Source organism: Colius striatus, chromosome 12, assembly GCF_028858725.1.
Source record: "Colius striatus isolate bColStr4 chromosome 12, bColStr4.1.hap1, whole genome shotgun sequence".
NCBI lineage: Eukaryota > Metazoa > Chordata > Aves > Coliiformes > Coliidae > Colius > Colius striatus.
The window spans coordinates 13,813,292-13,835,495 of NC_084770.1; the positions used below are offsets into that span (position 1 = coordinate 13,813,292).

General features: G+C 41.2%; 1 protein-coding gene across 2 annotated transcripts in view; it reads left to right on the forward strand.

The window, feature by feature from the left end:
• Positions 1-13,972: 13,972 nt before the first annotated feature.
• DOCK10 (dedicator of cytokinesis 10) overlaps positions 13,973-22,204 on the forward strand; it is a 156,687-nt gene continuing 148,455 nt past the window's right edge. The window contains exon 1 of one of the 2 annotated variants that reach the window (XM_062005368.1): positions 13,973-14,083. In XM_062005368.1, the coding sequence (XP_061861352.1) occupies positions 13,973-14,083 (111 nt within the window). Of the gene's footprint in view, positions 14,084-19,477; positions 19,619-22,204 lie in introns of those variants that run through there. The other variant, XM_062005369.1, reaches the window with a different exon arrangement.

A 22,204-nucleotide genomic window follows, 5' to 3' on the forward strand; every position in this document is an offset into this window, starting at 1 on the left:
TGCTCACACTTGTGACTTACCAGTCACCTCACACTCATCAGACCTCACTGCCAGTCTAGCACTGATTTCTCAATGAGAGCCCTACGTGGTAAGTTCACATTTGCCATTTGCCTCAGCCCACACACTGACCCAACTCAAGATGTATTATATACCCTTACTGCTTCTCTGAAGACTGCCTTCAAGTAACCGAAGCCAGCAGCTTGTACCTGATGGGAGGTTATATTAAGAAGTTGTATTAAAAAGTCTGTCTGGCACTATGTTAAGTGTGGAAAGCAGTAAGCTGCAAGGTAACATAAAGGAAGTGGTTCATGGACCAAGTGCTCCTCATATGACTGTAGCTGTAGAATTGCTGTGGGTCTGGAAGGTAGCCAGGGAATGGCAGGATATACTCCAAATGTCCTGTTCTCTCTGTTCCTTCGTGCCCTGACACCTGCTTCTGCATCTGAGCTTGAGATGTTCTCTTTTAGATTGCGTACCAATAACCAAAACAGAGTACACCAGTTATTTCCCTATTAGGATCTCTGTTTGTTCTGTACAAAATGGTCTAGAGGATGAAAAGTTTCTGAAAGGGAATGATCTCAGACCAGAAGTTCGTTATTAGGCTGTGGATGGCTTGGGTAAGGACAGCTAAGAGACAGAGATATGAAATATCGTATTAGTTCTGGGGAATGGGAACCTCTCCATGATATTCTCTAAAGAGAAGATGATGTTTTTATTTAACACTGGCAGTGGAGGATGGATTATCTGAATACTTGGAGGAAATTGTTTGAGGAGATGAGTTAAAAGCTATTAATCAACAAGGACTGCTAAATTGAAACAAATGCAATCCAATATACTTCAGACTGTCCTGGGCACCAGAACACTTACACAGATTGGAATCACAAGAAAGTAATTTATGCTGGAGAAGTTTCAACCCAGGAGGAAATTATAAGCATATGTTTTGGGGCAGTTGTAACCTAGAGCATTGTGGAATATGATTCTTACTAATTAATATTGCAAAAGCAAAGACACCAGCATCTGCAGTGCTACCTTTAGTGTATTAGCAAATTGCGCTTAGTAATAGGAGTAGTTCTAGATAACAGAGGACTTTGATGCTGGCACATTAATGATTGGATCAGAGGGAATGTCCTGCTGATTAGAGAAAATGGCTGAATAGAAATAGGATAGACAATGTATGCTATAGATGGAAAATATACTGGAAGAATGCAAAACATATGGAAAGCATTTTTGAGACTGTGAAGGGGGAAAATTGCTGGAATCTGAAATAAGAAATGTACTCTGTGAAGCATGCAAGTTTTGAAGCTAAAGAGAGACCTTAAAAGTCAGAGAGTTTTGCCTTTGTTCTTTTCTTCCTTTCTTCACTTCCTTGTAAAATAAATGTTCTTATGGGAACCCGCAGTTTGCAACCAGACAGAGAGTAATGCCAGCCCCAATTGCAGCGGAGCCAAGTGTCCCTTCTTTCCTACTTCTGAAGGCAGTTGGACTTCTCTTTCCACTGTGGCAGACCTGCATTCAGCCCAGTTTTCTCAGCCAGTGGGATCTGTGTATTTTGCTAGCAATATTATGTATTACTTTGACTTCTACCAAAGAGCTGAGAGATAGATAGAATATAACTTTGGAAATAGGTAGAAATAAAGTCTATGAAAGAAAAGAATACCTTGACACGGTGCATAGGAGGCAAAGATGTCCTGTAAATGAAAAGCTTGAAGGAAGATTGCTTGGTAATAGTTTATGGCACAGAAGATGATGTATGCGTTTTTCTAGGCCACTGATAAAAGTTCTAATATTTGCCATTCTGAAAAAGCAGTTGTGATAGCAGACACCGTTGTTTTTTTCCCATCTTTTATGTTGAAAACAGTGTGCCAAGTAGTTAAAAATCTCTGGCTGTTTGGGGCTACTAATAGTTAACAGGAGATGGCACCACTGTGCCTGTTAAAATCCAATCCGGTGGGCTCTTTCCCGGAGGGGCTGCTAACCATCAGCTGTGTTTGAACACCATGAGAATTTAAAACTAGTTCCCAAAAAGAGTATTTGTCACCCAGCACACAACCAGGTGAAGCTCAGGTGATTTAAGTGCAAAGTTGTGACCATGGAGACCCTGCCAAGCTGCTACCTTAGTATCTAAACAACACAGACAGCACTTCTCAATTTGATAATGTCCCATGTGTCTAATAGTGTGTTTCTCAGAGCACACATCATTCACGGTGCATGGAGCAGGGTCAGTTGTGGTTATGTATTTTAAGACACATTTCTTAAGCAAAAGATGTGCAGGAATTCCTTGTTCTAAACTGTCCTCTTTAAACACTTTGCCTTTGAGTATTTTGCATTTGGACTGAATGTGTAGAAAATTGGAACATTTTTTCCCCTTATTGAGAGGTCTCAAACCCATGTTTCCCACTCCTTTGCCAATACCATAAGCAGCAGGAACTCCTCTCTCTCAGTGAAGCTTTACCACTGTACAAAAATATTTCAGCTATCTGCAGAAATACAGAAAGAGAACATACCAAAAATGAGCTAACATATCCTTGCAGTTTGATATTCTGCAAGAATACAGAGGTATGCCATGTCAAGTAGTACAGCTATGTTTGTTAGCTGGAGTTTTGTTCTGATACAAAGTCGTTCACTAGAATTCGCAATAAAAATCCATGCCAAGCCTAGAACCCCTAAACAACTTTCCTTTGTGTCTTCCTTTCATACCTGAAAATACTACATTCTGATATTGACCATTTGGGAAACTAATTTCCTGCTTATTTTCTTTTCATACAAATCACTGTTAAGAGGAGATGTCCCACTGAAGAGCAAGATGCACTTGTTTTCCTCCTTGCTAATGTTATTTTCAGGTTTAATACTGATGTCTCTGCATGTGTGTGCATGTGGTATTTGTGCTTGTGTGTGTGTAGCTTCAGAACTTTAGAAAAAGTTTGAAAAAGCCAGATGAAAAACTGAGAAGGCAAACTGTTGTATCCATATAATGGACAGCCAGTTTAAATACTATAATGAACAATATAGCAGGTAAATATAGAATAAAATTAGTCCATTAGAACCATAAGTAAGCAAAGGCTGGGAGGAAGTGGGTTACCATGAACAATACGTGGTATCTAGTACAAAAGTAGACATGAAACATGTCATGTTCTCACCAGCAAAACGGTGTCAAATAGTGCCAACTTACCCAATGATAAGTGAAATGAAGAACTGCAGAATGTTCCGTATTCTAACCAATTGTTCTCCCTCTGGTATTGAATGAAAGCAATGTAAAAGTTTAAAGTGCATGATATTTTTATTTGAAAAGCTTCCACTGAGAAGAGCTTTTAAACTTTTCTTTACTTTCAGTATATTTTATTTTACCTTATTCTCTTTGTCTGTGTTGCCTGGACAACTCTTGAAAGTTATTGTTGTATATATACGTAAAGACAATGTTTGTGTGAGGGAGTATATTTTTCAGGCTATGGCTTAAACTAAATGTATAAACACATGTATAAACACTGATCTCTAGCATGTATCTGCAAACTGGATGTAGTTCTCTGTCAGGGTAACTGCACGGGTATATAAATCATAGGGTAGAAAATCTTTGGGAAACAAGCCACATTCTCCTGGTGGTGCAGTACAGGATCTCACCCTTGCATTTAAGTGTGCAAGAGTTCTGTATTTGGTATCTTTCCAATTCTGAATTCTCCATTGTCAATAGAGGTTGCCTCACTCCAGGCCTTTTGTTGTCCTATTGCCCTCATTGCTCAACAGAACTATTATTATTATTATTATTATTATTATTATAGAAATCCTCAGCCAACATATTACATCACATTGTTTTCCAGACACAGAAATGTAGTGTGTCTAGGAACCTAAACACCTATTAACTTTAAGTGTTTTTATAATTGATGCTTTAACTCTTGAGTACCTGGGCTATATTAGACTTCTTTCAGCCTTTCTGTGTTACTCCCACTTTTGGGCAAATCCAGTACTAGCTACAAACTGTCTGGAAAAAAAGAGTATGCAATGGTCTCAGTAGGAGACATGTTCAATTTTCATTGTAAAATAGACAGACTTTGACCTTAACAGGAGCATAACAGAGTTGTATAATTTATTCCTTGATGCTATTCCTTAAAACAATTCTACAGAAATTGTGTCTATTACTGTATCTCCTTCATTAGCTGCTTTGAATAGGTACATCAACGATTAGATGTTTCTGCCCATTTTACTACTTTGAGCCTGTGCCTAACTCTGTTCCCCCTCTAGGCCTCTGCTTCCACTTTGAACATTTACCCTGCATGCTGTTGGGGAGGATATGGATCAGACTGGCTTTCATGGTTACCTGAAATTCCTCACTTTGTGTCAAAATGCTGGTATATTGAAATCTCTACCAAAAGGCACTGTGTGCTCCCACCAAATGAGACAAAGAAGGCACAACATAAAAACGTCACCGACTGACTATGGGATTTGACACCATTTAAAGCTCAAGTACATGGCTAGTACTTCCCTACAGTATTCAAATTCAGAAGAGTTTGACTCTGCTGTTCCTGCTGTTCTCATGTTGCTATCTGACCTTATACCAGTGCCCTAAGTCATCACAGTATCTCATTCTAGACAGTACCAGCGCACAGAAGTAACGCTTAAACCTTTTTAGGATTCACAGTCTGCATCCTTCTTCTTCAGCTGCAAACCACAGTCTGATACCTTCCTCCAGCAGTTCAGTGGCTAGGGCACTCCTCTGAAGTGCTGGAATTCTTGGATCAGCTTACTGTTTAGGTGTGCTCGTCTGAATCCATTTCTGCTAAGATAATGCTCTTAATCTCTGGCTATGAGGTTGAGGTACCCAGCCTACAGAGTGGGTTGTCTGCAGCACACCAAGACATCACAGCCAGTCTACAGCACTCTTCCACTTTTCCTGCAAATTCTTCAGTCTGTTTTTACTGTGTGACTGTGTGTCTGTCACTTTAAAGCAGGGGGCTTCTGGTACTGCACGCAGGTATGGGCAGTAAGGCTGGTCATAGGACATGGGAAAGATGGGAGCATAGAACCTCAAGTCTCTTTATTTCACTGTTACAATAGAAAGTTGGAATGCTATTGCCTTTTTAATTTGTGCAGCAATCAAATAAGAATTGAGGCAGAGAGGTTATGAAAAAACATAGCTACTGGCAATTACCCAGAAGAGGAGAGGCAGACAAATCCGGGGGGGGGCGTGCATCTTATTTCTTCCTGTATATGCTGTAGCCCACATTGCCTAAGCAATAGATTTGTCAAAATATTGGCATTCCTATGGTGAAATTTTATTCTTTAACAGACGAACTGGCCTTCTAAAGTAGAGTTGTGCTATATCCAGTATGTATCATAATCATAACACATTCCCACATGACATTCTCATAAACAGACTAAGGCAGCATGGTGGAGATGAAATCATCATTAGCTGAGTACACAAGCAGTTGAAAAGTGTCTGAAGGTTTGGTATCAGTTGGTTTGCTAAAACAAGAGGAAATTTCAACAGAACTGTCCTCAGCCTAACTGTAATTAATATTTTCTCTAGTGACATCAGAGAAGAACAAAGATGATCTTTGTGAACAAAAATGATGCTTTGTAGGGAAGAGTTTCAAATGCTTTTACACAGAAGATAACAATATTCAGAAATTTAAGAAATGGTCTGAAATTTACCACTTGACAATCAGTCCAGGTCCAAAGCATTGCATTTCAGAGACATCAGATGCACAAATATGAAATGGGAAAGTAACTAGACAAGCAGCAGAAAGATGCAGGAGTCTGGCACCTAGATAGGAACACCAGGATGGTGATGTTACTGTAAAGGCAAATCTCTTAGTGATGAGAAAAACTAGAGGAGGAAAGAGGGAATGTGGAGAGAATGGTCATAATACCAAGTCTTGGAGATATCTTTGACCCTACCTCCAAAAATAAAGGTAAGCTAGATGAACTCTTAGATCCCTATGTCCAGATGTGGCTTTTTCTATGTAAATATTTTGTGACTGAACCTGAGGCAAGTTGGAGAAAAAGAGAGAATGTAAAATGGATTAAATAATGAAGAGCTGGGTTTTAAGTCTTAGTGGATTATTAATATTCTTTCTGGCTTAATCATCTAATTGTAACTTAGCACTATAGGTGGGAAACCATTTACAGGGGCAGAACTTATCTCCCACCTGTGACTAATCATCTGGCAAAATCTGAAGTGTCACCACCCCAAGCGAAACCTGGGTAGGGATAGAGCTTTAAAGAGGAGATTACAGCTTGAACCTATGGAGAAGGGAGAGGCTGGTAATATCCATGCTTTTGTTTACAGCATGTGTTATAACTGATTTGCATACATCATTCCGCTTCTATCTAAGTGTGATGTGATGAGGAATTGAGCCTAGAAGTTTTAAGCTGTGGGGGTCCACATAAGACTAACATTTAAGGACACAGTCAGGTACTCCCTGCATGTTAAACTGGGAATTCAGAGGACTAGAATTATTAATGTGCCATTAGTGATAAAGAATTACATTCTAGTCATAAAAGTAATCTTGATGTTAGCCCTTGATGTTTTGGCTATTATCTCTCAAAGGAGCTATTAAGTGTCATAGATCCACGTCATCTTACGGCCAAGTAAGTAGAAAATGTCTTACACCAAAAGGTAAAGAAATGGCCTTAAGGAAGACCAAGGATCTCAAAAAAACAGAGCAGCAGTCTAATTGTGATGAGCCCAGAGGCAGAGCCAAATCCTGCTGGGCAATTTACCATAGTGGGTGATGCTGGTGCTAGAGACTTTTTATTAAGAGTTTGATATCTGGCTACTCAGCCCATCTAGGACAGAAACATACATGGTATATGCCTAGATGCATGTGTAGTATCAAATCCCAGGTAATACTCATGGTTTATGATAGTTTCCGTGCTCTTTCAGCATCACGTGCTTGAAGTAGCATCTTTTTTCAGCTTTTGCAAATGTAAGTCATCTTTTAAGAACAATTGTTTGTGAAAAGGGCAACTTCGCAGCATCTAATTCTGCTTTTTACACTTCTGTGACTTCCACCTGCTGCTTGCAGTACCAGAGCATCTTCAGTTTCCCTATGCCATCAGCTCTCCAGATGTTGATAGGAGGGATTCTGTTCCCTTGTCTCTGATCCATCTATGAGTCATTCCCTGTTGATTTTTGTCTTATAAACTGCTGAGAGACTGGGACTGTAGTGGAATTTCATTTAGATCTGGATGCTACAGTGATGAGACCTGCTGGAAATATCTGTCACATTTGATAATAAATGTTGCAATAAGTAAATGTTAAAAAACAAGTGGTTTGTTGTCGTGAGTGCTGAAGGCAAAAGCTGGACCAAAAACACTCAACGTGACTGTTTTCACTGTAGGAGGTGACGGTGAAGGCCATCTTTTAAACTTACCTTGTTTTCTGCAGTGGGGGAAATGAGGGGCTCTATGTTCCATTGTACAGATGTAAGGTAAAAGGTAGCATACAGATAGGAGATGGTAATTCTATTAAAAATCTTCTCCTAAATGGTACATTCTCAACTTTCACACCTGCCACATTAATTTAACTTCCGTGGAAGTTGAATGAGAATACTTGTGTATACTTCAGGAGTACACTTTGTCCCTCATATTAAAAATATACCTCAGGAGTAAGTTGGAATGTTTTTCCTTATACAAGGCAGAGTGCCAAAGCTCCATGGAATTAGTAGATTTAGTCACATTAACTTTAGTGAGATTCGATCTGTCTCAATAATGTTATGAACCATTACTATCAACTAAAATCAAGAATCTGATAACAGCTTCAGAGTACAGTTGCAAGACAGTGTTTTAACACCATTCTCCAGTTACATTCAGTGCATAGAGTTACCCTAAGCAGAGTACTTATTCCATGTTGTTCAATGTTTTTATTTATGAGTGTGGAAGAAGGAGAGAGATGTTGGCACCTGCCATTGTTACAGTTAGTGGGCCAGAATTATTTTACATTGATTGATACTGGCAAAAGTTCCTGTTCAGATTTGCAGTTGGTCTCTTTGGATAGCTGTCTCTGTCACAAATCAGACACTTACTATAAGCATCCACGCTTCCATTTCTAACAAATCACTTCCTAGTGTCATGAGTATTTTTGTTCTGTTATGATATTAGTACTTCTATTTATAGATGTGATCATACACCCCCAAAGAGTCAAGAAATCCATTAGAAAAAAGATATTTGATTCTCCAGTGTGTAACATGCTCATACTGCCTGCTGTTTTAATTTACATCATATGAGTTACAGTCTGAACTTGACCTCAAAATGATACTCTTGCTGGATAGGTGAAAAGGATTTTTGTTTAAAATACAGTCAATCATTTCAATTTATTATGTATCTAAAGTAAAAGTAAGCCTTTTGTCATTCTACTGTTGCTGTTTGTAAATTGCAAGTGATTGCTCAAAGGTATACAAACTTTAAATACTTACATGACACAAGCAAATGGGACACAGGCAGCTTCTCAGCTCACAGAAGTTAGACTAAACTCCAGATTTTTACTTATATAAATTAGTTATAATCAGCTGCTAGGCACATAGTTTATATTTCAATGAGGACCTTTTCCCCTCTTCCTCCTGCCAATTCATCCTTGTTAGTTATTGAGGTGTTTTTATTTTTGACTCCTCTGTGACTGTGTATGAGGGAGACAGGGAAGACAAGTTGATTATTTCTCTTTTTATTCCACAAGCTCTCCTGTAAGGGAAGAACAAATCAGCAACTTTTGGCAAAATAAACCTCTAGGAAGTAAATTTCAGAATGCCTGCTTACATTTCTTTTCTGACACATGTTTATGGTGTAGGATTTTGTTCAAGGGGGCTGGGCCCAAGAGCCTTCTAGCTTAGAACATATAGGTCTCGGCATGTTTTACAGAGTGTAAGATTACGTCAATTTGCTCTTCAAAACTGTTCTGAGTGTTTGTCAGAAATTAATCATCTCTGGCAGTGGTGTTTTTGCAGTGTCCAGGCAAGATTCCAGACAAAAGGCTGTGGGAAGCTCTTTAAATCTTTCTGCTTTTTGGTGGCAAATTAAGTGGGGATACTTGGTCTAACAGCCGGTTTGTGCATGTTGTAAAACCCAAAAGTGATTTCATTTTGTGTGAGAAGCAGGAGGAGAAATAGAGAACAAACTTACCCCAAAACCACATGATGTGGCCACATTTCCACTTTGAGAAGTGGGCTTTGATAGCTGGCATGTGTGTGTTTGTGGTAGGGACCAGACCACGTACTGCAGCCAGAGATACCTGCTGCAGCACAGACCGACAGCTGGGAGGGCTTGGGCTGGTGCAGTGGGTCCCAATCACATTTCAGGCTTGGTGGCAGAACAGTAGCCTCAGATGAAACAGAGCAAAGGCCTCTACTTTTCCTGTGACGTTAGAGAACAATTCCTCTACCTGCACAAGCAGAATTTACCAATGGGAGATTGTGGGAGAAAGGCAAATGTAAGGGGAGAGGCCATTCAGTTCTGTGCCTGGCTGTATTTAGGGAGACACAAGCTGCTGGGATGCATTCCCTGTTCAATTGTTTTCCACAGGTGCAGTGCTTTGATTGCAAACTCCTGCAGGGAGATTTGCATCAACTCTTGATTTGTTTTGTCTAAATTGAGCAAAAACCCATAATTTCCTTCTCTAAAGAAGGTATAGAATCATGTCCTATAGATTTATCCTTTTCACTTATGTTCTGCCATGCAGAATTTGCAGACTCCAGGGTAGCCGTTTCCCACCACTGCTCCTGGCCCTGGCAGCAGTACATCTTTACAGGCATCTTTCTGCACCCCAACCAACCACCACATGAAGTGGGCAGTGGTAAGTTTGGGCTTTCCTTCCTGCTGCTTTGAGATGGACTTGCGCTCTATTAAATCTTGCTTCCACCTTTTTTAAAGTGACTGAACTACATACTGGTCCTTCTGCCTTGCTTGTATTATCTGGTTCATTCTATGATTATAGCTATTGTCTCCCTTTTCAAAGGAATTGACTGCATTTGTGTATGTGCAGTGCCCAAGATATTTGGCAGAGGTAGAGAGAGGTTGACTGGTTTTGCTGTTTATTTTTACACCATAAACCTTATAGTCTATGTGCCCTGCACTTTCATGAAGTGAAAGAGATTTGTGCAAACCCTGCTTGTAAAAAGCAAAATACTGCAAAGCCTCCAGCTGTCACCGAAGAGGATTCCATTATGGTTGCATTCATCACTCATCTCAGTTCATCTCCTTTGGGAATTTGTACCTGTGAGGTAGCAAGCTAAACGCATTTAAAAATAAAATTTAGAGGTCATGAGACCCACCCTACTCATCACTTCAAGTAGTACAAAAATCAAGCGGACTGTGTGTTTAGAAAAGAAAAAGAAGTCTTCTGGAATGCAATCCCCAATGCCAAGTACACTTTGTATAGAGTACCATGGAAAAACAGCATGTAAAAATGGAAAGGTCAGGATCTTGACCTGATTGACTTCCACAAATGGTAAAATATGCTTACTGTGGAAGGAGAATATGTGCCATGGAGGTACAAGACATGAAAGTGAGAATTAGTAGCATAGAGACAATTAATCTTGCCTTTAGTATCATCTATAAGTACAGTGAAAAAATAGCAGATGGAGTTCTCACTAGAAGTTTCCAGGTGGTCTGTATAGTCCTAAATTAGGTCTGTGATCACATGGCATTACCTTAAGCTTCTGTTATTTTATAGGTAACTTTTCTGCCTGTTTTTCAAACCAGAGAGCTTGATCTAATGATGCAAATTCCTCAAGCGCTATGAGGAATGGGTAGAATTTGTACTTTAAAAGGCAAAGCCTGCTTGACCTACAGCTTTGTGTGTGTGTGATTATACACAATTTCACTGATGCAAAATGCACCATGGATGTGCACTTGTCACGACAACTCACCCCAGTCTGTTTACAAGTGGCTTGGGTTTGCAGTTAAATTATGAACAAAATTGTGTCAGTCAAATGGAGTCTCTCAGCAATGTATATTTAATTGTAGTTGATAATGGAGAAATACTTTGAAATTGAGAGCACATCAGTCATCCCGTGATGAAAATAAACTTGAAATTGATTTGACATGATTTTCCATTTTTTAATTTTATGAGAATTTCTAAATTGGACTTAATGATATGGTAGAGAGAGGACATGATGAGAAGGGCCATGCTGCTCAGTGCAGCTTTGCAGAGTGAAAGGTATGAACACCAAACTTGTTATTTTCTGAGTATCTAAGAAAGGTGCTCTGCGTTTAAAATCCACGTAGTCCTGTGGGTACCAGAGCTCTTACAAGTTAACACAAATGTTTTGTGAATCACTGAGTAATGCTTTTTCTCCATAAGGGTGCATGAATACATGTGTGAATCTTCTCCTAAGAGGCTACTACAAGGTTTCCAAGGTTTTACTTTTGCACAGCTGAAGTGAAAAGCACTTTTGTGTTCTAACTAGATATTTATAATGCATTCTTGAAGTAGTGTCTGAACACCTCATAAATATATTGATCTTCCATTTCTACTATACTGAAGGGGAAAGTATTGAAACCTTTTACTGGGGAAACCTTTTACTCTTACAAGTTACACACAGAGTGATCCTGTGCAACAGCTGACTGAAATCTAAAAACTAAAAAACTTCTGAAATACAGAACTCTGAGCACAATCAAAATAATTAATTTTGTGTAAGAATTATTTGGTAAATAACTATATGCTTGTAAAAGCTGGGACATTTGTGCTTTGCACTAAGCATGACAGTTTCATAGGCAGTAAACTAGGCTCATCTTTGACAAAGCTACTTGCCCAGATGGTTGCTGAACATTTACTTGAGAGGAAGATGATGATTAAAAAATATGTCTGATATTTATTCCAACTGCCTTCTTTCTCATTATTTCAGTATTTGCTGATATTTCTTGCTTTCCTGGAGGCTTGAAAATGTTTGTGGCACAGAAACAGCTGGTTCTGTTATTTCTTGATGTCTACTTGAGCCAGCTGCTCGCTGACAAGTATCTGGATATTTACTCAACCCCTATGTTGCCCATGTATGTTACAAAGGGAGAAACAATGTGGAACACAAGCTTTTATTGCCTGACCACATCTGCAGCAGGAGCAGCAGTAATGTGCCCAAAGCCAGGGGTGGCTGCAGGTTCCTGGCCTAGATTATGGTGATTATTTTCTTGAAATAGTTTTCCAGAATGTCCATGCACCTACTGATTGGAAGAAAACGTTGAGTTTAATGATTCTTTTTTGCAGATACAATGTTGCTGCTTGCAACAAATGGCAGTCAAATTTATCATTAATTACATCTTTGTGTTGAGGCAGACTGCTTCCTTAGAGTCATTGAGGCTACTCACTCTTCTTTTGGCTACTCACTCTTCTTATTTTTTTTCCTTTGCAGGATCAGCCTGCAGTTTTCTATAATGAGCCTTATCTGAATTGCTTCCAAAGCGAATAGCCTCCTTTTTCCATTTCTCAGTGGCTTTTTGTCTCAAATTTCTCAAAAGCAATAAAACTTTCCAATTCAGTAGTACTTCCTTACTGAGCTTTAGCTTCAGACAAGTATCTTCAAGATATTACAAAGTAACACCCGTTGAATGGTACAAATATCTAGATTAGAATCTTTAATTGCTTTAAAACAATTCTGGGGCACTTAATACACCTCACATAATTCATCTTACAGGGAAATGCTTCCCTGGCAGAGGGAGAGCTAAACTTTGGACTATAATGTCCTGTGATAATTGCTACCCTTGGTATCTTTATTAAGCCTGGAGGAGAGAACTGGGAGTTACGCTGAGACTGCAGTGAATTCAAAGCACGCTGGTACCTACAGTGACTTAGAGCCAGCTACCTCAAAACAGACAACATGCTCTTTGATGAGGATGTAAGGCAGGAGTTCTTGCAACATTTAATTCCCTAATATAATGGTCTGACTAAATATCAGCTGACTGTGTTGGGTTTTGTGCCTCAGCGCCTTTGCAGCTTCAAATATTGCCCTCATACTTGTGCAGCATCACTGCCCTGTCAGGGATTACACCTGAAGTTCCTTGGGTTTTATTTCAATTCAGTTTTAGAGGGATTGCCATGCACTCAAATGTGTGATCATTCATGGTTGCCTCCTTTCCCACACCTACAAGTGTGACTGAATTATTAAAAATTATGCATCACAGAGGAGAATGTAAGTGTTCTTGTGTGAAGAAATTTAGACATGCCTTACAGCAGTCCTGAATTCTCCACATTAGAGCTTGGTATTAAGACATGAAGCCACATTCCTAGTCACAAAAGATATGATCGTTATGCTGGGGCGGGGGGGGAGTGCTGTGTATATTCTTCAACTTCTCTGGGCTTAAAAGGCTCAACTTAGTCGTGTATAAGCACAGTTTTCTATAGTGAAGATACAGGGATGTCACGCCAACTGGTAGAAGGACTGGAAAACATCCAGCTACAGTCAGTACAGGGACCACTGCAGCACTTGCTGCTTGGCAAACTTCCCGACAGCTCTGAGGGAGGTAGGGCTGACCAGAGAGTTGACTTCTCATGAAACCTGGTGGCCAGGCTCTGCGTTCGTCCGGGGAGACGACGTTCCCACCCTAGCGTGTGGCTAACCCGAAGAGTAGTTCTGCCGAGCCCAGCGCAGCAGCCTTCCCGGGCGCGCATCCTTGGGTGAGCGTGAAGAGTGGTGCGTGTACGGGCCCCACTCGGGCTCCCTCTTGCATCCCGGTACTCCGGCCCCTCCGGGACGCTCTCTCCATCGCCCCTTCGGCGCGCAGCCGCCTCGGAGCCGCCGCGGTGGGAGCGGGGCCATCCCCGCGAGGCCGTCTAGGGGCCGGTGCTCGGTCGCTCATGGCCAAGGAAGGCGGCGGGGGCGCGACGCTCCACCGGGGAGAGGGTACGATCTCGCCGGCGGCGGGCGGCCCCCGCCCCGCACACCTCCCCCGCGCGGGGGGAGCGGGAGGGAAACCCCCAGTTCCGCTTCCTGACAGCGCCGGAGCCGGGACCCGGGCGCGGTGCGGCGGCCGGAGCGCGGGGCTGCCGGCGCCCATGGCCGGCGAGCGGACGCGGCGCTTCACGCGGAGCCTTCTGCGGCCCGGGCAGGCGGCGGAGCTGCGGCACAGCGCGGCCACCGCCGCCAGCGGGCGGCTACAGCAGCGGGTGAGTGCGGCGCGGCGAGCGGAGCGGGGCGAGCGGAGCGGGGCCAGCGGCGACCCAGGTGCGAGGCGCGCTAACTAACCGGCAGCCCCCGGGTAGACAGCGCCCGGGGAGCTCTGGCCCGCGCGGAGCAGCCTTCGAGAGAGTCGCCGGTCGCTGCTGGTACTGCCGCTCCTTCTCCATTCAGTGCTACAGGCGGCTACTGGTGTCCCTCTCGGGACGGGAGGGAGCTGGCTGCCTTCCTCTCCAGAACTGCACCAGTTTGCTTTTCTGAATGAGCTTTGCGCGGGCAGATGGAGTGAAACGCGAAGCCCTCGCTGTCGGTGCAAGAGCGAGCCCGGCGAGCTCGGGGAGGGGGGGCTGAACCTGGACGCCCCGGCTTTCCAAGCAGCCCTCAGTGTGGTTTAGGTACTTCACAGCCTTTATGCTAGTGTTTAGCTGTCCCCGCTGAGATGCCTGTGCGCTCTTGGTGATTTCCACTGGAAACCCCATGGAAGGGGGCCTAAAGTGCTGGAGAAGTACAGCCTCTGGTCTTTCCAGTAGCATTTGCTTGTGAAATGTGTTGTACGAGGCTTCAATCTGCATGTGTCTCAGTGGAGTTGCACAAAAGGGCTGTAAACTTACCATGGTACTTTACCAGTATTTTCTCATATGTTTATGTGGTTGTATGTGAGACCTTAGGTAACAGTCACAGACTGAAAATTGTTAGGGATTCAGACAAATGTCTGCGCTCCTTTTCCTATCACTAGCCATTTATGAGTCATTTGTTAGCCATCTTTGTATTAAGATCCCTTTGGACTTAAAACTATGTGTTATGAGAGATAGATGACTCCTTAGATGATTAAGGATGTCATTGATGTGAATCATGTTATTCAGATAAATAGTATCCTTTTCTGGTTTTTCAGGCAACACAGTTTGTGAAGTAGACTAAAAAGCTGAAAAAGAGAAAGTACTAAGTGAAATTTCATCACTCATCAAACTTTACCTCATGCCAGCATCTAAATGCAGTGCACTTTCTCTGCATAAAACAAGAAATAGTCCTGAAGCTGTGTTCCTGAAGCTATGTTTCTAAAATCAATAGGCCACTTCCATCTTCTGGGGGCTCTTGCCTGTTAGAAATGGAGAGCAGTGCTGAAACAGCCCCTCTGCTTGCAGGCAGCAGCCACTCCATGCTTCCTAGCTATCTGTACATCAAACAGGAGTTGTTCCCTTTACCTTAATAGATTTGGAGTCAGCTCTGAAGGTCTTCATAAAGCATTTCCAAGCCTCTGACATGTGAAAGCTTCCTTGTCTCTCGTGATTTCCCACAAAGGCTGTAAGTGCAATCGGCCCTTATCAAACCCTCAAGTGTCTCTACAGCTCTGCACTGCCACTCTGAGTTGCAGAGGCCTGCCCTCTGGGCACATAGAGGTCAGAATTTGTCTCCTTGTCAAACAGGCTATGCTATGCTGATAAAGTTTTGATGAAAGGCTTCTAGGAACCATCACAGCTGGTTTAGGCTCTGCCTAGATACTGTGTTGTATAGTTGTCCCCTAAGAGAGTGTTTATAAATCCATATACCACCTAAATTATTGTATTGTCTAAATACATATCAAAGTACTCTAAGTTCTAGTAGAGATATTTTTTTACTCTGCTATGTCTCTGCTGCAGGAATGCGAGAATGAGGCTGATGAAGTAAATCTGAATTTGATGGTCTGGCACCCTTGAGGAGAGTGGGTTTTCATGGTGTTACTAACAGATCTTATACCACAAAGTTAGGAATACGGTGTTTAATTACTGTTCATGCATTTGAGTTGTATTCAATCTATCTTGAAAACATCAAGGCTTCAGCTGTGGGGCAGCAAAAATAGCCTACCACTGCTGTGAGTCTGACTTCCTGTTGACTGACGAAACATACTGGTGCTGGATTTCATCAGGGCTTCTGGTTCCATATCTGAGGCAAATGCAGTCAGATCTGCAAAGATGGCCTTTTCAAGATACCGAAGTTCAGATTTGAAGAAGTCAGGCCAAATTCTGGTTTTAGTTATACTGCTCAGTGGGAGTACTTAGGGACTTCCAGATGTTCCATTTTATTCACCAGGAGGCACAATGGTTCTGAAGCCTGGATTGCTTGCTGTGTTGAATATGTGTGGCTCTGGAAAACTTAATGAAGTTACTATCTTGTTAGCATACTTTTTTGGATTGCCAGTAATGTTGTCTGTGAAAGGCAAATTTTTCTACAATACCTTATGCCAAGGACTCGTGCTGGGGTGCAAAGCTGTCATGTTCAGGCTTAAATCTTTTCTAGCTCCATCAACTAAGAATGAGCAGAATTAACCATTGTATCTTGACTACCAGGCAGAAGATCCCTCAGCAGCCGTCAGTGGTGTAGCTGGTTTTGTGTAGCCAGGTTTGAGGCTGCTTCGTGGAGCTTTGATGCTCTGTGCTGGACAGTGACCGTTGCCTACCACAGAGTGCTAGTGCTGCCAGGTCAGTTTGCCAGGGAAGCTCCTCTGGCCTGCGTGCTTAGCACAGGAGATGCTGGAGTGGCACAGCCATTGTGGTAAGGCTGTTGTGTTAAGAAAAGTCCCATGGGACCTGATATTTCTGGCTAAACTTGTACTGACTCTTTTGTACCAGAAATGAACGTTCTTGCAGAGAAAAATCTCGTATGTTCAGTGAGGTGCATTGGTTCTCATCACATCTTGCTCTGGAGGTATCAGCACCTTATTTTCCAGCTATGCCAAACCTCACATGTTTGAGTGTCCTGGACGTTGGCACAGCTGCTGTCGAGAGTCTGCAAATAACTGGCTGATACAAAGTAGGGAAGATGTAAAGTGTAATGAATTAAGCTTTCTGGTACTGCTTTTGCGCATGTCCTGTATTGAATTGCAGCTGGGCCTCTGTCAGCAGGATTTGTAACAGCACCTGCAAGTAGGGGTCGTTCCTGTCTTAGCAATTTGGTAAGAGCTGAAGGATCAAATGCCTGTTTGACTGTCTTAGAGGAAAGTGGAGGCTCTTTTCTGTCTTCAAATACATTATTTTTTCTTTTGTGTACTTTATCTTTCTTTTTGCTTATAATTTAATACAGGAAAAACATTTGCTAACAGCACAGAAATTGTTCATAGAAATAAATGTGTCAGTGTAACCAGGGGAAAGGGCGTGGCAGAACTAAGGATGTTTATCATTTGGTGTAGTATTGTATGAGATGAACTTCTGTTGTACCTTGGAAAGTAAGAAAGTGGAAAGGAGGGTTGAGGGAGGAATACATGGTGTTGGGAGGAGGTAGTAGCTGCAATGTTTCAGCACAGGTAACACATTCTACATTAATTACCCAGCTCTTCCGCAGGTGGAGGGAGTGCTGTTGTCAGGTGTCAATGATGTATAGCAGTACTTCAGGTTGTTTCCTTAAGTGCTTAGTTGAGCTTTCATGTAGAAAAGGCAATTGACCAGATTGGTCAGTGAAATAGATCAGCATCTTTGTTGTGAAATTCTTTGCCTCTTCCAATAGAAAAGACTTGTTTAAAAGTTGCTTTAGGAACACTCACTCTCCCTGCCCAGAAAAGCTGAATAGCTTTGCACAAGAAATGGAAATTAATGTCTGTTGCTTTGTTTGTGTCTGTAGCTGCAACAATGTTTCACTGGAAGTTTTTAAAATAGGGACAGGCTAGTCAGTACTTGCTAACTGCTTAGCTAATGCTAAACTTCATGTTACACTATTATTTCCAGATCTCAATTAATTTTGCTAAGTACTGCTGGCTGCAGTACTCATCCTTTACATAAAGTATTGTGATACTTTTTTTATAAAAGAGCTGCGGGAGGTCTTGCTCTTCATCTCTCTTCAGTACTTAAACAAGTTAATAGCAGTTTGGAATTGGGCTCCATGTGTCTTTTTTTTGGCAGAGGTTTCTTTCCATCACACTGCAGCCAAGCACAGAGAGTTGTGGTGTCCAATGAACCTCATACTGTCTGTCTCTCTCGAGTGAAAGGCTGGATTACATGGCACTCTCTTCCTGACAAAATGAGTTTCTTGTGTTATTTTACCTGGGGCAGCTGTTATTCCTCCCTGAAAGAATAGATTTCATTTGTTTCCAGTGTATATTTTATGTGGTATGTTCTTTACAAGTAATTAAGTCTCTATTTATATTGTGTATTTCTAGTTTGAGGTAGGCAATGAACTGCTGGTAGGGGTTTGGTTTTTTTGTGGTCCTAGTGGCATGTTGTAGTTTCTCAAGAAAAGTAATGTATATTGTTTACAGCCCTGGGTCATAATAACAGAGCTTTGACTCTGCTTATATTGTAGAGTCATGCTATATGTCCTTCTCTCATGGCATGGCCATGCTTGAATTGGACTTCCATATTGAGAATCAGGACGATCAATAAAATGACACTGAAAACTTAATCTGTTGAAAAGATACAGTGAGTGTTACCTGAGCTATTCTGAAGACACAAACTGAACTGTAAAAGGCTTCTTTCTTCTGAGAATATGTTGATATCTACATTTGTCCAGGCTGAAACAAAGGCATTTATACAGACAGTGGATATATCATGGTGCTGTATAAAAGTAGCCTGTGTGGTTGTATGTTCATGTCTATGCAGAGTCTTCACAGGCCAGCTACTAGACCTGTCTATTCCCTGCAGACTTCTTAGTGCATTGTCTCTTTCTTGTTTTATTTTTGCTTCTGAGGTCTAAACATGTGAAATAATCACAAAAACGCATGCATAGAATGAATGCCTCACCCCATTTTGATGGTTTATGAGAGTTTATTCATGGCAAATGCATAAGAGAATATTATCAGTGGTCTAGGGCTGGTGGTTCTGCTTTTGTGAGCCTTTGGGTTTGGGATCAGTTACAGTTTGCTCAGAGTGAACAACTTGTTAGATATATTTAGGATGTCAGCAATCTGTGAATGCAGTGCAATATTGAAGTATTGAACTTATTTATATTTGTGTTTTATCTGGGAACCTTGTTAATGGATCTATATTCCAAATTTTATCTTTAATTAGTATCCTGTGCAACATCCTTTGCACAAGGCAGGACCCACATTATTTGCAAATAGTCTCATTGGCATTTTTATTTGTTTGGAAGTGTCTGATGACTAATTTTGTTCTTAAGTTGGGATACCTAAAGGACACTTGCAGTAGTGTGATCCTGACCCTTAAGGATCTGATAGTTTTCAGCTGGCTGCTGGAGCCCAGATGTAAGGGCAAACCAAGCAAAGGGCACAGACAAGAATGTACTGCTTGCACATTCTCCAGCTGCTAGGCTTCCTCCTCTGCAGGCAGACAAAAGGGCCAAAGTCTTCTTCTGAGCAATACTAGGAACTTATCTGGGACTGGCACTGAGAATTAAATTCATGCAGAAATGAGGAAAAAGAGATAAGGGAAGAGCGCTTCAGAGAGGTGGAGACAGAGAAGGGAAGAAAATGGTTTAGAAAGAAGTTTAAAGTATTGGAGAAAATGGGGGAAAAGAGAAAAGACTTTGTGGGGAAAGAGAGGCTGAAGAAGACAGTAAAACGAAGGAAAGAAACGAAGAGAGCTGCAAGAAAGATTCGTCAGGTTGGTGAATAACTGGCGCAAATAAGCCCTTAATATGCAACCCCAGGCAGGTATTTAGTAGGTAGGGAGACCTAGACACTGGGATTTAAATGCAGAGTTTTTACTGTTGTCTTGAATCTCATTTGACTAATGCTTTGTTTTAAATTCATGGGAAGTGAGTCAGCTTGAGTAACTCAAAATGTTCTCAGTTTATAGAAGCTGCATTAACTTTTTTTGCTTGCTTACAAGGTTTAAATAAGGGATCTGGGGAGGGAGAGAAAGAACAGCAGTAGAAAAGAGGAGAATCTGGAAAATTAGCCTTATATTGGCTTTGGAGAAGGATAGTTGCACAGAGAGAAGATTTAATGTTGTTGTGGTTCATAACAGGCAGTTCTGCAGTGCGTGTGTCACTTCCAGAAGCCAAAACATGTTTGTAACTTTTCTAGCACAAGGTCAAAAGACATGACACAGATGTGATATTACACAAGTAACAAAGACTTTCTTGCAGTATGTATAATGATTCCAGTTTAGGATTGCCTGCATTTCACAGAACTCAACAATGAAGCTAGATTATATTTGCAGTCTGCTTTATACAAACTATATGTTCTTATATTAGCAAATGCCAACTTTACCCCTGTTTTTCCTGATAAGAAAAATGGAACACTGGGAGCTTACTGCCCAGGATCATGCAATAAATCTATGGTTTTATAGAGAGCCTTAGAATTGTTCAAAGAGCCTTAAATTTGTTCAAAGAACCTTAGAACAATTGTCTCCAAGTTCATCCCCATCATGGGCTGTCCTGCCCCCTATAGCTGAATAATTTGCCTGGATATTAAGGCCATTCATAGTTTGCCCCACTATTGTCATTGCTGACATGGACAATTTTTTCCCTCTCCCATAAAATGTAAGAGAACTAAGAGCTGCCTGCCTTTTGTGTGCTTGCTCGGTGTAAATGACTTCTGCTCACATTGTTCTCTTCTGGGCAGAATGCAAACAGGCTCAAATAGCAGTGTAATAAGAGGGCACCAAGCCACATTAGTGCTAAATGGTAATGTGTGTTAGAGGAGCGTTCCACGAGTTCTTTTCTTCTTTTTATTTCCTACCCCATCCCTCTCCTTTGTGTTTGAGATTGCACTGACAATGCAATGGTCTCTTATTTTTTTTCCCCTCCCCATAAATGATACATAATTACAACCTAAATACAATGCTTAAATATATTTTTAGTAATTACTTGTCATCTCCAGTACCATTTCCCCCCAACTGCCCACCCCATACACACAGACAAGAGGTTGATATTCGGCTCTTTCATTCTTAATTTTGCAGAGTGCTTTACAAATACAGGGAGAATGTTCCCGTAGAGCACTGGGGATGGTTCTACCCACTCTGGGAATTACCATTCAGCCTCTTTGCTTGAGTACTGTAACTCTAATTTTCAGCTGGAACCCAAATGCTATGTGTTTTGGAATGCAGTGTAATGTTTTGAGATGACATAATGTAGATGTATGTTAAGCTTGTATAAAAATGCATCAGATGAGGGAGTCTGCATACATTTGTGACACGCATGAGTTCACACTGTGCAGACAGCAGTGTGAGCTGCAGATACTGCTATTAAGATCCTGGGCAAATAGAGGGAAATGGAGGTGGATGCCTTCCTCCAACAGGAGTCTTCTGCTGCCTTTGTGAAACAAGGTTTTATTTCTGCAGAGTCAAAAAAACCCTTAAACAAACAAAAACCCATGCAAAAAAACCCTTAAAAATGGGGAAAAAATACACTACTACATTTTAAATTACTAATCCGTTCATTATTAATTATCAATTAACTTACTACTAGAGTTCCTTCCCACTATTGATGTTGTGCAGTTGATATCATATGCATTGTACAGAAATTTAGTAAGCTGTCAGCACTGTAGTGGGTTGGTTAATTCTGAGTGTAGTTGTCTGCTTCTGGTTTCATGTTGTGTGGAGGAAGTACAAAGCAGTTCTCTCTTTGCGTCTGAAATGGGCTTCTCAGCTTTGAGAGTAATGTTGGCTGACTTAAAGCAAACATGATTCTAGGTTACTTTGACATGTTGACCTAAATTAAATGATGTAGATATAATGAAATTTAATGAATGCAATCGAGTTGGATATGAGAGAGGGAGAAGGAAAAAAGCTTCCTTTTTCAAGTGTTACTGTTTATCAACAAGAGCAGTACAGAAATGTTCTCTGACTAGATATGTTTGGCACAGCAAAAAATAAAAAATAAAGCCTTTGTTTATTATCTTTGGTTTTGGTTAACCATACTGGTTTTTAATTTTTAAACTAGTGTAATTTAAATGCATTGTTTTCCCATGTCTGTTTTCTGTTAGATGTACCTGCTTTACAACTGTCAGTAAGCTGATGTAAGTCAGCTGATTTTGAGGAATGTACATCTAAGTATACAGGAATGAAATTCTGGACTCCTAAGAGTCTTCTTACACATATACCTCTGCTTTTCCTAGGACTAAGTAAAAGGCTCATCATGTGGGGGGCACAACAGCTCTGTCGAAACAAGACCTATAAACATCTTTTATCCAAAAATACCTGGAACACTTCAACTGTGTTAAATGTGTCTGTGTTTTGATGCAA